The 17,593-nt window shown below is 41.5% G+C and overlaps 1 protein-coding gene across 5 annotated transcripts in view; it reads right to left on the bottom strand.

The window, feature by feature from the left end:
* zfhx4 (zinc finger homeobox 4) overlaps nt 1–17,593 on the bottom strand; it is a 288,103-nt gene that overhangs the window by 10,283 nt on the left and 260,227 nt on the right. For 4 of the 5 annotated variants that reach the window (XM_044175586.1, XM_044175583.1, XM_044175584.1 and 1 more), the window contains 4 exons: nt 8,259–8,357; nt 2,139–2,278; nt 739–939; nt 161–281 (listed from right to left, as the gene is read on the bottom strand). In XM_044175586.1, the coding sequence (XP_044031521.1) occupies nt 161–281; nt 739–939; nt 2,139–2,278; nt 8,259–8,357 (561 nt within the window). The remainder of the gene's footprint in view (nt 1–160; nt 282–738; nt 940–2,138; nt 2,279–8,258; nt 8,358–17,593) is intronic. The other variant, XM_044175587.1, reaches the window with a different exon arrangement.

The following is a 17,593-nucleotide window of genomic DNA, read 5'->3' as shown; positions in this document are numbered from 1 at the left end:
GCATTGCAATTACATGCAATACTGCAGCATTTTTATTTTTCTGATAAATGACAAACAACTCAATAAACCTAATAATTATACATGCATATATTCATATATTAAATAAAACTTAAACAAATGAATGACAAAGAAAATAATCTAAGTACCAAATTCTGCTCACCTTGAGACTTTCCTGACCCATCAGTAAGAGAGGTAGAGGAATCCATTAAAGACAGACCTTTGTCCTGTCCAGTTTGGGGATGCATTATATTATTTGGTGTTGCTGTGTCAGGTCCGACAACCTATCAAGACCAAAGAAATGTCTTCATTATCACATCAATATAAAATAATGATATGAGATGGTAGATTGTATCTCCAATATTTGTAAGTATTTGTATGTTGAGGAAGTGTTTCAACTTGCTTCTTGCCTTTAAAACAAATATTATTTTAAACAGAGAATTTGCCCCTCTCAGTGGACAACAACAGTCAAGGTTAAGGCAGTATCTGTGTGTAGTAGGGAGTACAATAAATGCATGGGAAATGTTTTACCATTTTTCATTGCATGTTCACTTCTCAAAATGAGTATTAAAAAGGAAAAACACTTTTTCTAGGTGTTTAAGAACACTTCATAAACAAACACTTTATTGAAACTGCTAAGTATCACCCTTTACTTTTTCTTTTGCAAATTTGCAAGAACACATTTGTGCTGATACACACTCACTCACACAAATCTTATTCATAATCATTACTTCTACATACAGTCAGAATCAGCTTTTCCACGCAGTCAGGAGCCACACTGTGAAGGTGGGTGAGATGCAGCTGCAGGTGAATCTTGTTGCTCAGGACATCCTGGCACAGTGGGCAGCGGATCACTGGCTGCATAGAATGCTGGGACATCACATGGAGCTGCATACGGTTGGCATCTTTACTGCTGTAGTTGCAATATGGACACTGCTGAACCTAAAAAAACAAGATGGTATAGTAAGTAACTGGTTGGAAGTGGCGAAATAATGAAATGATATCCAAGAAAAAGAACATCCTATGCAAAGTAAAAATGAATCCAAGAGCTGAAATTGCTCCATAGTGTACTCCGTTTAATTCTTCGCTATAATTTGCTAAAGAAATGGCTAGACATCACTTTTCAAAAACAAACAAGGGTTTGATCAAGACATGCAAGAACCATGTCTCCTGCACTGTTAAGGGTGAAAATAACCACATATCTCACCTCATCACACCACATCACACCACACCTCTCCCCACCAACCCCCATGCCCACCTTAAAACAGAAAATGTAGATCAACCACGTTTCATGTAATTCACTTAAGTCTCTCGACTCATGCAATGTTATTAGCAGAAAACACGATTGGCCAGAATTTCTAATCAGGGTATTACAGATGACAAAGGTGTGTACTCTCCCAAGCTACGCCTTGCCCTCATTACAGGGAGTACTCTGAACATAGCGGCCTCCCCACCACCTGTCTTAATAGAATCCATTTCTGAAATGACTAAGTCCTCCCTCCTTGCAGGGCCCAGAACCAGACAAGCTAATACTTCATAATCTAATTTAAAAACACATATAATTTAAAGAGATGCAAAAAGGGGGAAAGAAGCAGGGAGGGAGGCCTAAGGCTAGTGCAGGTATTCCACTTAAGAACACAAAGACTGGCCCACTGTGCTTGATGCTAAAAAGCTCTGTCAGTGAGGAAATGGTGGGCTGCGTTTAACCCTTTAATAGAAAGCTGGCGCCAGCAATCGCTAAATGCTTAGCTTAGCATTTCTGCTTCTTACAGTTCATAAGTATCTTTCCATTAGCTCATCCCACAGTGACAGTGAAGGTTAGATATCATTAGTGCTTATGAAGGAGAACCTGCCTCATTAGCTATTAGCTTTCTGTACCTAACATGCAACAATTTATTTGGAATATGACTTGCTAGATGTCCACTCTTAATAGATGCACACAAAGCTCCATAACCTACAGAGGCATTTTCTCTGGAAAGGTGAAAACAGCTAGAGGTCCATGGTTGTCCTCAGTGCACCTCAAACACCTTGAGGATCAGCTAGAACACAACCTTTTTGAGTTGCTAGGAACTACACCAGTAACACATAAGACTGTAGCTATTGTAGCACATTTGGCAGTTTCCTTTTGATATTCTACAAACCTTTACCTGCTCATTGGCAGAGGTCTTCCCCTCGGCAGACTTTGGCCTTTTGGGTGGACTTTCAATTTGTCGATCTGGCAGGAGGGAATGTTTAACCATAGCATTCGGTCCAGTAACCTCTTTGGATACGGCAGTCACTCCTGCCAAACGGTGGAGGGAGAGAGAGAAAGGGAGACAGAGACAGCATGTAAAGCATTTAAAAATTTTCATTGACTTATTGGTTATTATTTATGTTTACATTTTGTATGTCTGCATTTGTGTAATCTAAGTTTAGATATTTATAATAAATATCATTTTAGAACAAAATGCTTCACATTAACAATTCAGAAACACAACATATGCTGCAAAATTACAAAAAATATTAATGGATAAACAATAGATTTATTTTTTAAATGGAGCTTTTTGGAAAAACTGAATACTGGAGCAGTTTGACATAATAAACTTAAGAGTTGAAAGAGAGTAACAAGGCCCCATGTCACATTAATATATAGTATCCCATAGATCACACATACATACTGTATGAGAAATGGGAATATTAATCTATAATCTAGTATATAGAATTGACACAACTGAGTGAATAAATTGAAATGTCTTACATTTTGTGGCTATGTTAGATGACAAACTGGTCAAATGACAATTGATACACATATAATAGAGTGAATAACATAAACAAGTCTACCAAATTAATATTCATTGGGAAATACATGATGATTTAAAAAAAATGGTTTGACACCATTTTAACATAAGCATGGATACAAGCATGGACTGTATTATTCACATTCATATACACTGACGTGTTTCTGCCCTGAGGACATGTGAAATGGAGAAAACTCAGGCAGGCTCATTATCACAGCACGACATACATTAAATGTTATGGTAATATTATACACTTCATTAGTTCATATACATATCCCCAGCTGCCTCAACAACTTCTCTGTCTGTACAAGATGCAAAATTTTCAAGGCTTGGTCACGGCTGGTGGTATAGTAGCTACACTGCTTGTGTGTGTCTATTTGTATGTGTGCAGGCTCAATGTGGAGAGATCAGCCTCTGGTTGCATTTAGCAAATGCTGCAGCCGCTGATAAATCTTTCATTAGCCTCATCCTGAGATACAGGCCATGCAGGCCCTGCTATACTCTGCCACTGCAATTTACCCACTCGGCACAACACAAAGACACAGCAACAGAAACTCTCCCTCCCTCCCTCTCTTCCTCCCTCTCTCCCTAAGCCATCACCCCCCCCCTCGTCTGGTCACTCAAGGCAATATGTGAGCCTCACTCTTGCGAATCAACGCTTCACGCTAGATGCACAAATGGAAAAAAAGGGAAATCAAAGCACTGATACATGGAGAGGGGGTTGAAAAAAAACATTTTGTATTTCATATTATTCTGTGGCTCGTGTTTGTATTGGGCGCATATCAATTCCTCTGGTCCGTTCATGCATTTTAATTCTGTTGCATTAAGTAGGCGTTCCACTTATTTTATTTGTAATCCCCTATATCTGGAGCCTGAAATATTGGCCTGTCAAGGAAAGTGACAAGAGAGAGGGAGGGAGGAAAAAAGGAAGAAAGAGAGAGAGGGGAGAAAAAAAAACACAAGGGCACAATGTGAATTTCCAAGAACATCCGAGAATTGCTCTGCAGCTCAGAATAGCGAGGTAATCTCGTCTTCCACTGCTTGTGATGGCCCCTGCAGGGCTTGTGTGTGTGTCTATATGCATGTATGTGTGTATTATGTGCTTCATGACACGCCATTGGTCAGATCGGTCCAGCCTGGAAGCACCCGTCATATCACCTGACCTTTCCAAAGCCTCCGCCCCGCCTCCCATATTTATTATGACCATTTCTAATTTCAACTTTCAATTTTTGCATCCGTCTTCCAGTCAATTTGCAACTAAATTACATCCCTGCGAAGGGAGATGAGGCGATTGTCGGACAAGGGGCTGCAAACACATTTACAATGCGGTGGGAGAAAAAGCCCACAGATCACCATTGATTACTGTCATATTGAATGTAAATGTAAGTTTGTGTAGTGTGTGTGTGTGTGTGCATGTGCAACATGAAGATCTGTCCTTCTGGTTTAGATTCATCTTTGACCTAGTGCTTTCATCAACACTTATGACACGCAAAGAAAATAGTGCATGGATAGCTAAAATAATTAGATAGAAATAATGTAAGAGAGCAGGATTGAGAACAAGACAGGAGCAGGAGACTCTCCTCTCATTTTCCTTTGTCTCTGAGTCTGCACCCCACACTTAATGACTGTATCCTTTTTCCTCCTCCTCCCTGTTCTTTTCCCTCCCTTCCCACCTTCCCTCAATCCTTAGGTGGGCTCCAGCAGCTGCAGCCCAGTGAAGCAGAGGGGCAGAATAAACCTGACACCGACCCCCCCTCCACCAATGACAAATGTCTGCATGCAGCAGGACCTTGCTTGATTAGATAAATCAAAAGGTGATTTATGACACTCAACCCCTTTTGCATTGCAGGGGGAGAGAGAGGCACACTCACCACCCATCTTTATTTGCAACTGTCAATGGTGTTTAGGGAGCTGCATATACACACACTTATATACAAGCAAGTAGGCGCTCAAATGGAGAGAAATACAGAGCAATGGAGAGAGAGGCAGAAAAATGGAGAGAAATGGAGGAAAGAACAAGAAAAAATGATAGAGAGGGACAGAGAAGCCCATAGCTCTAAATACCTCAGGATATTTCTGTCCCAAATTGTTCCTCAAAAGGAAGGACGACCGACAATACCATCATAGCTAATGTTTTTCCTGTGGATCTATTTTAGAATCTGCCCTTTTGTGTCGAAAAGGGTGAGACATTTTGTGCAAACTGAACCAAGCAAATGAGATTTTCACACAAACAAGCATATCATTGAATCCTTATATCTCTCCAACTATGACTTTATATGAAATGAACTACATCTTGGAGCAGGCTTTCAAAACAATCAAGCGTACCTATTGCAATCTTTTACTCTTTTTTTCTTACTTTTACAAGCTGCAAAACAATTAGATTCCATTCCTGACATTTCATTTCATGAAAATAAAAAAGCCCACAAACATAGAGCAGAGAGTGGGGGGAAAGGCTGTCAATTAAGAAGGAGCAGGCTGGGTGGCGGCAGCTTGGATTTAGTATTCAATTTAGCTGTCCTGAGCCATGGCAGACTGGCTAAGGTTACGGAGCAGTAAATCTAGGAGGGAGAGCTGGCCAAAACGGGCCAGGGAGGGCCAGCCAGCATGATTTACTGGCCTACTGCTCTGAGGTTACGCATTAGGCTGACCCCCGGTCACCTGATAACATTACAGCAACACACTCTGAACCCCAAACTCCCACTGAAGCACTCAGCAGGCCCAGATCTAGCCGGAGGGACGTAGAGAATGAGAGAGAGAGAGAGAGAGAGAGAGAGAGAGAGAGACTGGGAAGGAGTAAGATGGAGTGAGGCAGAAACATAGTCAGATGGAGAGGGAGAGAGAGGAAGAGAAAGGCTGTTAAACAGCAGCTGTCTTGTAGTTTGTGTTTTTTAATGACTAGCCTTCCTTTCTCTTCCATCTCCAGCTTGTGTTCTAATGAGAGATAAATACGAGCATGGCCTTGTCACATTTGACAAATAGTCTGAGATGTTCAACAAGCTGTCATTACACAGAAAACACACATACATGCACAAAGGAATTGCTGCAGGCTTGTAATTAAACATGCTAATGTCTTCAATATATTTTAATCTCATTTTAGAGAGACAGAAAACGAGCACAGCTCCCATCTCAAGTTAGGCAAATTTGCAAGATGCATTCAAATAAAAAAAAAAAAGACTGAAAATATTCTGAATGTGAAGAAGCTAATATGGAATATTTAACATCTGATCTTGTTTGCATGCGATTCCATTTTGTTTCCCCCCTTATCTGCACAGTTCAGAATTGTACACGAAATTAATACATAACATTTGACTGTAGGAACAATGAGTAATTTCTTTGCTAATCTGAAGCAGGTAGAGATCTGTAATTTCCTTAGGCTGCCTGACAGGCTCATTTCCATGTTCGGGCCTTTGTTTAGTTGGTTATTTATAAGAAGTGGGCCCCTGAGCCATGGTGGCGACATGCACCATCTACACACACAGCACAAAGCTATCTGGAAGTAATCCACATTTGGGACATTTGCATGGAAAATGTAACATGGATTATAATTAATCTAAAGTGACATGGGATTATAAAAGACAAAGTAAATGAAGCAAGGGAAAAAGCTCTTTCTGTCTTTCTTTGCCCCTCCCCCCTCGATCTCTCTCTTCCCCTCTCTATCTATCTGCCCCTCTTTGTTTAAAGGATCTTGGTCTTGGAGATGAAGTGTGCAAACACACTGCTCACTTGGTCACACTGTAATCCCTTCCCTGGAGATCTCCATACACACACACACACACACACACGCACAGATCTGAACATTTCAAGCTTGCTAGAGATTTGGGACTGAGGATGGAGATGCTAAATCTTACTACTTTAAGCTGGAAAAAGAGAAAAACAAGGCCCTGTCTCTGGTGATAACCCTAGCATAACAAGACGTTGACACACCATGCTCCCTTTTGCATTTTCTGGCATTTGACTTTCTGAAACCTCCTTTAATCCAAATGCAAAATAAAACACCAAAAACCCACTAGCAGTATTATATCTGGCTTCGTAGACAAACTAGCAGCTGACCCCAAGGCAATTTCTAGAACCAATTATTCCCAAAAAATAAAAAGGCATACATTTCTGCTTTATTAAACAGATTTCTGACATCTGATAAACTACACTTGGGAACACGCACATACGTAAGCATGCTTTAAAGTAGGAGGGACCTGGACACTTTTTTGCATGTGTGCAGTGGTGTTAAATGACGCTGGCGGTAATATGCGGCGGTAAATGCATGGATGGTGGTTCCCCGCCAGTCCGTCAGGCAGGCCTGTCAGAGAGATAGAGCTGAAAGATAGATGACTAGCTAAACTAATAGGCCCCAGCCTCACTCAGCTCTCCTTCTGCCTCATTGCGCCTCACATTATGGAGCTAGGTATGGCATGCTAGGAAGAGGAGGTGTAGAGGGAGTTTGAGATGGATAGAGGGTGGGAGTTGGAAGGTGTGTGCATGTGTGAGTTGGGGGGGTAAGTGGGGTAAGAGAGAAAGAGGAGGGGAGACATTAGTAGAAGGAGAAAGAATGAGAGAGAGAATCCCATGCAATGACAGAGAAAAAAAAGGAGAGAGAGACCACATGCAATATTCATCCCCAGCCATGGATTTCCATCTCATACATAAAAAGGCCATATGAATTCTTATTTGGGTAAATCAAATCTAACAAAGCCAGGGCTATCCCGACCACAGCCTCGCAGCAGAGGCATTATGTGCGCCCTACCTCGCCCAAAATAACAAAAACACCAAGCCGTCTTGTACAGAGTGTTGCCCCTCCCTGCTTACAACATTGCCATTCTTACAAACGAATAAACAGTTCTTTCTATCTTGTGCTCTTTTTCTATCTGAGGTAATGCCGGGTGATAGGGTCACAGATTGGACAACAATTAAGGGATGGATTGAGTCAGGGAAAAAATTGAGAGAGAAAGAAAAATGAAAGGAGGGTGCAGAAAAAAAAACTAATTTAAGGGTTGCAGGGATGCGGTGCAATATTAGAAAAACATATACACAGGCCCCCCATCTAATCCTGCGCTTATGAAAAATTAATATGTCATCGGAGAGGGCACAAGAACGAGAAAAGATTAATGCAAGGCGCTTATAAATTACAAGCACGCAAACTGATTTGATTAAAAAATAATCTGGGGCCTGGACATTGCCTGGTAATATCCACAACACTCAACTTATCCCTCTCCCTTTCTCTCTGTTTTTTCTCTCCTTCTTTCCCACTCTCTCTCTCTCCCTGTCTCTCTCTTTCTCTTTTTCTCTTTCTGTCAGATGGAAACGATTAAAGCAGGTCACATGGAGGCTAGTCAGCAGCATTCACATGTTACACACACATGTTAGAACCTTATCTGAGGGAAAGAGAGGGATGAGTGATAACTTAGAAAAGAAGGGAAGCTTACGGTTCACATGTGTTTTGTGTGTGTGTGTGTGTGTGTGTGTGTGTACAGTATGTGTGTGTGGACTTACGGTCAGTTCTCCTGCTGTCAGTCAAGTCTCGGTCAGTGAGGTTGAGCCCAGGCCTGGAGGAAGAGCGAGGAGGTCTCTCACCATCCTCAGCAGTCTCTTCTGAAAATGTACAGAGAAAATGACTACATTACCTATGATGCTCTCTAAAAATGGTATTTGCTGGCTGGGGCAAAGAATCCGCTGATGGTTTATCAGATATCAGATATTGCTATATTAAGAGTCATTTTGAAAATATTCCTGCTAGTACACATTCAGTTAATCCTCATAAAACCCCATTTTCTACACAAAGGTCAAGTTTACCCTACTGTACAGTATATCTCATCAGCAAATAATGCTTCTAGTGACTTGAACACATGTTCTGTTGAAAATAGCCCTGCAATGCCACTTCTAGTGAGTGAAACATAATACATACATGGCCTGAAAGCAGGGAAGTTGTGTGACAACAAAATATGTCCTACAGGGAAACAATTTCAGTCATTTTGATTCCCTCTCTACATAAGGCACTTTTCAAAAAGTATTTAAAGACAAGGCATAATAATGTTTACTTGTCCATATATTTCCTTTTAAAAAATGTTTTCCTGTTCTTCAATATATTTTAATTATTATTTCTGATTAGAAAAATGTTCATATTACAGCAAAGATGAATATCATCATATAGCCTACTCTATAAGGTCAAATTAAAAAAAGTTCAAATTCAAAATACAGTGTGTGTAGATGTTCACTACTGTACTGTATATAGATATTGTGTCTATGTATTTCTGTATACCTCTGTAAAAAAATGTGCGTGCATGCACACACACATGCACAGACACACAAACCAACACACACACGTGCAGCTCTGTACTATTAGCAGATTAGCCTGCCCATCTCCGAGAGTTCAGCCCCTTGTTTGATAATTCTGTGTATCTGCAGTGTTCTGCCAGTGGATTAAAGTACGTGTGTGTGTGTGTGTGTGTGTGTGTGTGTGTGTGTGTGTGTGTGTGTGTGTGTGTACACAAGTGTGTATGTGTGTATATGTGTCGCCAGCGCAAGCTAACACTAATCCTAGCCAAGCCCCAGCGCTCCCTTTCATCCAGCCATCATTTGTCTCCGGCTGGGCTGATGTCACTTTGTAATGAATTTTGAGCAGTCTGAGAGAGGCCAGATAACCAGGCATGCGCACGCACACACAGCAGAGACACACACACACACACACACACACATATATATATATATATATATATATATATATATATATACACACACACACATAGTACCCTCCTCCATCTCAGGGTAGCACACACAAAATGCAAAATCAAACAGAAACACTTGCACACAGGCGTCAAATCATACACACGCAATATCATATTCGCACACACACACGGAGCAAAACCGTTAAAAATTTCATGTCTTCTAAACGGGGGAAAGGGGGGTCTCTTTCACCACAAACCCACTCCGCCAGAGAATGAAAGTGGTGTATGTGGTCTGTGTGCATGCGTGTTTGTGTGAGTGTGTGTAAAAGAGCTGTGCTCATCAATCCTGCACTGCCTTAATAACAATATTTTACAACACACACACACACACACACACACACACACACTCATAGAGAGTCATATTCATAGAAATCAGGCAAAGGGTGCATTGAGGTCAGCCTGCATTTGCATACAATCACTTTGGCCATTGTATGACGAGCACAAGAGGTCTGCAAAAACCCCCTTGGAAACATGATATGATTAACCCTTTCACATGCAGCGGGGTGCACACACACACACAAAGACACAGACAGACACATAGACGCTGGCGCCGTTGCTTTAAGCGCCAACACATTAAGTGGACATTATATACAGCATGAAATTTTCATGGCAGATGCTGGTGAGTGATTGAGGAGGAAAATTCCTGTTGTGTGTGTGTGTGTGTGTGTTGTATTCATGAACGCTGTTGTATTTTTGCATTTGCACATGCGCATGAGTATTGCACACATTTTGCACATATGTATACACAGTCAATTTCAAGGTGTATGTGTGCATCCTTATGTGTGTGTGTGTGTGTGTGTGTGTGTGTTTGCGTGTGAATGAGAGAGAGACTGGGACTGCACTCTGCTCCTGATGTTTTATTAATACGTTGGTGACAACAGGGATGAAATATCTCCTGTCAGCCAAGAGAGCCCGGGCTGCAGAAATTGCAATTTTCACTGCTGGTGCTGCAGCGTCCATCTTTGTATTTTAATTCATCCCACCTTCGTATAGAGGGAAAGAGGAAGGATAGCGTGTGTGTATGTGTGTGTGTGTGTGTGTGTGTGTGTGCGTGCGTTGGTGTAAATGTTGTGTGTGAAGTGGGTTTGAAAGTCCTTCTTCACTGGTTTATCTTTTCTCTATACTTGACTTTTGTTCGATGCCAAGGAAAAGCAAATGGCACAAATCGAACAGCATGTTTCACAGAAGAGTGAGAAAAGAACGGGAGGGAGACAGGTCAAAACAGAAATACAGAGAGAAAAAATAAGCTCTCGAAGATCTTACATACTGCAAGGTCAGGACAATGTCTCAAAAGAAAGAATAAAAAAAACAACTCAAAAAGCAAAAAAACAAGAAAAAAACATCAAAAACATCATCTTCTTTGTCATTGTCTGCTTTCATTCCTTCACTTCACCCAGCTGTATATATAACACATATATGTAAAATAACAGATATACCTTTGCTTTGATTGAAAGCAACTTTGATTGAAACATTATTATTATTATATAATATTATCACTAAAATAATAAACGTTAGCTTTTAATTCATATCACAGATACATTTTATTTCACATTATCCCCTGTGACTTTAAACCTCAAATTGTGGGTAAAGTACAACAAGTTAGTGATCATTATCATGCACACAATCTCTGACAACATGCTCAGTAAAAGCTTATGTACTTAAAATAAACTAAACTTTATGAGTTTAACCTTATTTTGTGTGAAACTGCTTGATATGATGTTTGCAAGAGATGACTGAACATTTTATATTAGCCTATTAAAGCAAATTAAACTCTCCCATTTTTTTAAAGGAGGAAAACAAGGCAAGGAGGATATGGGTCTGGTGAAAGTGGCCAGTGCTTGATCATGACATTACGAAACCACCATTTTATCTAACCTCTAGGGGGCAGTCTACCTGTAGCTAGACAGGACACAAGAGAAATGAGAGACAATGAACAGAGAGAAGGAAAGAGAGGGAGCAATGAGGGTGAAGAGTGAAAAAGAGAGAAAGAGAGGAAAGGAGGGGTGATCATCTGGGCCTCATCAGTGTTTTTTTCACTCCTTTCCCCTTCTTGTCGGTTAGATCTGTGGTGAGTGTGTGTGTGTGTGTGTGTGCGTGCATGCATACGGGGAATGTGTTTCCACACTGAGGACATTCCCAGACGAGCTCTCTCAATACATCAGCACAGTGTCTGCCCTCTGACTGACCCTGACAGTTACACACCACAAGAGTGTGTATGGGAGTGCGTGTGTGACCGTGTGTGTGCGCACATGTTTGAGCGTGTTTGTGTGGACGTGCGCCATTGATCAAGTGAGTGAGACAGTGACTGCATGTGTTTGCATGTGAGTTGTCATGTGCAAGAGTGTGTGTGTGTGTGTGTGCGAGAAAGAGAGCGAGAGACAGAGGGTTCTGCGGCAGGGACTCTTAACCATCAACTTAATCGCTACCAGAGGACACACAGAGCAAAACTTTCGCAGTCACCTTCGACTGCCTCTGTGCATACACACACACACACACACACACACACACACACAGGGAGTGGGTCAGGCTGTGGACGGTGTGTGATTTTGGCAGCCTGGTGGGACTCTCTTTGATGTGGGTCGGTCGGAACATTAAAGCCGGCCGGTGAGCTTGAGCTAACCACAGACCCTGGGTCCGATTACCCTGCAACCAACACCAGCCTATATTTAACAGAGGAAGAATAATTAAGTGACTCCTGATCAGGGATACAGCCAAATCAGTCTGGTTTTACATTTAACTATTAATTGGTAGCAAGTGTAACCAATTAGGTCCCTGGATGAATGACTCTCTAAATACCTCCTGAAATCCCCAAACACAACATATGTGGTTTACGTGATTTTAGAAGAAAATAATATGTTGAATTATTTCGGTACAAATTTTAGTACAAAAATATTTTACAAATGCTCATGTTACTTCGAAACATCACAGTCAAAAATAAAATAGAAAAACAAGTTTCGGACAGATAGATGCAGGATGATAGTGAGAAAGACAAACAGAAAGAGATGTTTGGAAAGAAAAAATGGAGGAATAGACATATGGGAGATGGAGACAATGGGAAAATGTTTGTGTGTGTGTGTGTGTGTGTGTGTGCCCTCTAGCTGTATAATGACCTGCTCTGAGACCACTCGCTCCCCTTCCCGTCTCCCCCAAGGGCCCATAACTGCCATGCCGGGTCATTATGTGCCCAGTGGAGGACTCAACCGTACAGCACACAACCGCAGAGCAATGCCACGCCAAGAAACTGGACACGGAGGCTCCAAAATGGCTGAATTCATTAGCTGGGCCGAGCTGCCTCTAATTTGCTTCCTTAGGGCTAGAATGGTGCTCATTAAAGGGGTAAAGGAGTAAAAAAAATCATTTTTTCCCATTATTGTTTATGGTAAATCACAGACACTATGAAAGCGGAGCATCCAGTGAAATGGTACTTGCTGCCAAAGAAAATATCATGAGAAATATATGAGAAATGCTGTAACAACTAGAATGAGAAACTCATACTGTATAGCTGTTAGGACTCTATATGCTACAATATTATCAGTGCTGTTGTGTTATATGTCTAAAAATAATAATAAAGACTAGATATGGTCTGTGTCCAGTGTATCTGTGGTAGTAATGCAGCCTTAATATTTTGTGTAACACCCATGACTGCCATGTCTCCCCCACTTAGCCATGATGTTGACGCTGATTTCTTCTTACAACTCTGGTCATGTCCCCTGTGAGACCACGTGTGCGTGTGTGTATGTGTGTGTGTGTGTGTGTGTGTGCAAGCAATAGGGGCCCTGTGATGTCACATTCCTGCGCCGCGCGTGGCTCTAGTTTGGCCTCTAGGTTTTAAAGGGGAAAGCTTTGAAACATTACACCATCCCACACAGTCACAGCCATGCGCACACGCACACACACACAGTCAAGGGCCAGTGGTAATACTGCCAGGGTAATAACCTTACAGACTTACTGATCTCCCTCCCTCCCGTTCTCTCACCCTCAAATCTTTATTTACCCTACTCTCCCTCTTTATTCTCCCTCTCTCCCTTCGTTCTCTCTGTACCTTTCCCCCCGAATTTCAGCGCGTTTAACAAGCATTTAGATCTTAACCAGATGTTGTTAATGTAGCATGTCTAAAATACTAAACATCAACCCAGCGGAGAGGGGCTACAGCTCCTGCACAGGGCCTGGGAATAACTGACACACATATGCACACACACCTGCACTCGCTCACACACACCTATACCCGAAACCCTGTGCACATAACATACATTTACTCCTACACAGCGTTCAATGTATTTCATGCACAGAGGTCCACAGCCCACATGCTAACATGTAAACACACACACACCAGTACAAGCAAACACACGTGTTTCCATCCACACGCTCCAATCCACCCACACCCACCCACTTATTGCTTAAAACACATGAGAACTTATTACACCAGCAAAAAATATCTATTGTTTCAGGTCGACTCTGAAAGCCAGACAATAGGATTGTCACATTTAATACGCTCCTGGTGTGAATGTCAATAAGTTGAACTGACAGAATAAGCTGAAAAAATGACTTTTGTGTAAAAAACGCTTGTATCAGCAGCTCCAAATTTGCTTTGTTGTTGTCAATTACGACTTCCTGAGACACTTCATTGTATTTTCTCTCACTCAAATTGCCCGCTCTGCTGTCTTGCAGGCGACTAACAAAACACCTATTACTATATTGAAAAAAGAAGAAGGAAAAAAGAAAATCATATGAATAAACATAGCCAAGATTAAAGGCTTGCATGCCTTGCTTGCTGCGCAGACAGAAACTGTTGTTTCGTGTTAAGAGGGGTTTCATTTTCAGTGCTGTGAGCACTGGGGGGGTGGGGGTGGGAGGGGGTGGGTGATGTTAATGATTCTTTAATAGCAAATACAAAAGGTTTTCACAGGACAAAAATATGGCTTCAAAAGGTTCAGTGGTGAAAAAAAAAATTGCTGCAACACCTGGCCTTATACAATCGGCTAGCACACCTACTGTACACCTCCACACGTGTGCACACACACACACAACAAACACCTGCATCTTACACAACAGCCATATTGCATTTCGGCTGTTTGAATCACCTTAGGCTGAGTAGGTGAATTGAGGAGGCGGCACGGCAAGCTTACTGAGGGATTTAGGAATAATTTGAAAAGAAGATTCCTCTCCTCTGTTTCATCTCCCCTCCATCTCTTTCTCTATTTTCAGTTTTTCCTGGTCTTTTATGATTCCTCGGTCCAATATTTATCTAGCCCCTGATTATAAACATCTGGCCGATGGGGCAGTCTGCACAGCGGCAGCCGCAAAACACACACACTCTCAGAGAGTCACACACATAGTGGAAATATCACACACGCTCACCAACGTGACCCTGTCAGGTCCAGACCGGAGGACGGAGGGAGGGGGAAACAGAAAGAGAGAGTCGGACCAGACAGAGACAGAGAGAGAACTAGGAGCTGAGGGTTAATGGCCTTCCCATCTCTGTGATAAGAATTCATTCTGTTCTATTACCAGCACTTATCTACAGAGGCTGCTGTCTTTCCCCTCTCTCTCCCTCAAAAACATACACACACACACACACACACACACACACACACACACGCACGCACAGCGAGGGTCTGAGATCGATAGATGAACCTAATGAAGAAAGCAGCTGTTTCTCGGCATACCTGCTCAACTCTATCAGCCCAACAAGATCTCCTTGCCACATTCATCTGTCTATCTATCCATCCATTTATCTATCCACCTATCTATCCATCTGTCCATCTATTTTTATATATTTTCACACAACTATCCATCCGTATACCTATCCTATCTGTTCCTCAGTGCCTCCATTTATCCCTCTATCTGTCCATCCATCACTACACTGGTAAACAAAGATACCAGCAGGATAGATATAGTTTCCAATTGACCAGAATGGTCCTTGTCATGTATTCAAGGTTTATTTATTTTCCGGGAACTAATACGAGGCAGAGAATCAGGGAATCTAATAAAATGGCTGCCATGGTTTAAGAGAATGGCTGTGTGTGTGTGTGTGTGTGTGTGTGTGTGTGTGTGTGTGTGTGTGTGTGTGTGTGTGTGTGTGTCTATGCTTAAAATAGGCCTGTGACGGGCAGTGGCCAAATGGATAATGCTTAAACAGATCTTTATCCTATTGGGCTACTGTCCCGTTTTTAGCTGCATAAAAAACATCTGCTTTCAGAGCCACCAAAAACAAGACTGTAATCTTGGATGGAAATCAAAGAAAACATTTAAGTAGATAGAAAGGACAGATTAAAATACCGTTATATGATAAGTTATGCTATTGTTGTTTTTTAAATTGGTGTGCAGTTTTCCATTTCTTAAAAATACAATTTTGAGATTTAGCACAACAAAAATGTGAATGGTCCTCATTCTAAAGAATTACACATTTATAATATTTCAGAATATAATATGATTTGTATGCATCCGGCATTCAATATATAATTCTTAGCCAGGATAATTGTGTGAATTACACAAAGAAATGTGACAAAAAATTACTTCAGGTTTCCATTCATTCTATTCATTTTTATTCATTCTTTTCTATGACTACATTCCTTATTGATGGTGGCTTCAGTTGAGTCTGGAGCACCACATTGCTGCCATTAGCACATAACAATTTCATATACTGACAATAAGTCCATGTGACATGTCTTTTGCCATAGAAGAGTGTGCAAAACAAAAATGTGTGCATCATCAGGGCCTTATTATGTGTTGAGGTTAGGGAGGATGGCAGGACTCTTCAACATTAGAAGAATAGAGTCACGGAAGAAAAATAAAAATATCTTCAAGCCCAAATATTCATTAGGTTGCTCAGAATCATCTCCAAAATGGCCACATGGAACCTGTAATACATGGTCACATTCCGTATGTTCACATGCAACAGACACACACATGAATACACAGACCTGGGGCAACTGCCCCGGAGATGGTATTCGCAGACAGTTACAAATAAGGAGTGTTGGCTTTCCTCTGACTTTCTCAAAAACATGCAAAAAATGTCCATTTCATTACTGGCTAAACAATGTCATATGGGCCCCCACTGGCCCTAATAGAAGCAGACAAAGACAGAGCAGCACACATATGCTTCGAATAAATCACATTACTGAAGGAGAGTGGGGGAGAGAAAGAGTGAGAGAAAGAGGGAAAGAAAGAGAGACACCGCCAGACACTTAGAGGATTGACAATATTCCCTTTTCTTGCTACCTCCACCCCTCCCTTTCTCCTTTCCTTCACTTTCTTAACTCCCCCAGCCCCCCCAGTGGGATCTGTTTTAGATTTGAGCCAGTGCTAGAGCCATATCTCTACCTTATCTCTGCTAGCCGTCAGAAAACAGAAAGCTCCATGTTTCCATGCATTAGACTCCCGGCCTCTGACACGCCACTTAAAAATCTCACAGCCCCTCAAAATGGTTGAGCAGGAAAAAAAAACAGCAAAGATATCATTTAATCAAATGAAATGCAGGTTACCGGGTTGCATTGATATCATTTTTTGGAGCGCGCTCTGATACAGTGTCATATCAAAGAAAATGTCAGCCGTGAAAATTATGGAAATGCATTTTGGCATTGTGACAACAAATGTCACCCAAAATCCCCGAAAATGAGATCACTCTTTTGGAACCACAAAGTGTCATTAACTGTATTTGAAAAGCCATCAGAATTTGAGGGGCTGTGACATTTTTTACCCCCTGACCACCTCTGGGTATCAACCCCCATAAAGATATCCTGTGTTTTCGGCTCCAATTATGCCAAAGCTCTTCTCTGATGACTGTAAACGGGAAGTATTGATTCTCCTTAAAGTTGTAACAAAAAAAAGAAGAAAGCGTAGACAGGGTGGGGAATATGTTAACAATTTGTAGAAAAAGGAAAAATCAATATTCAAATGACTCCTTATATTGATTTATAATTAAGTCTTAATTGCAGCTAGGCTTGGACATTTAAACTGCCCTGTGATGTTAGCCGAGAAAGAAGATAGGGGAACATTATTGATACACTTTAACAGTGGTGGTCGCCCAGACATTGATTCAGCCGTTTTGCGGTGCCTTTGGCATGCTCTGAGGATCTAAATGCATGTGCATTTGAGGAAACA

Source organism: Siniperca chuatsi, linkage group LG19 (genome assembly GCF_020085105.1).
Source record: "Siniperca chuatsi isolate FFG_IHB_CAS linkage group LG19, ASM2008510v1, whole genome shotgun sequence".
Taxonomy (NCBI): Eukaryota; Metazoa; Chordata; class Actinopteri; order Centrarchiformes; family Sinipercidae; genus Siniperca; species Siniperca chuatsi.
The sequence above is the reverse complement of the archived record's forward strand: the minus strand, read 5'-3'. Positions and strand labels throughout refer to the sequence as shown.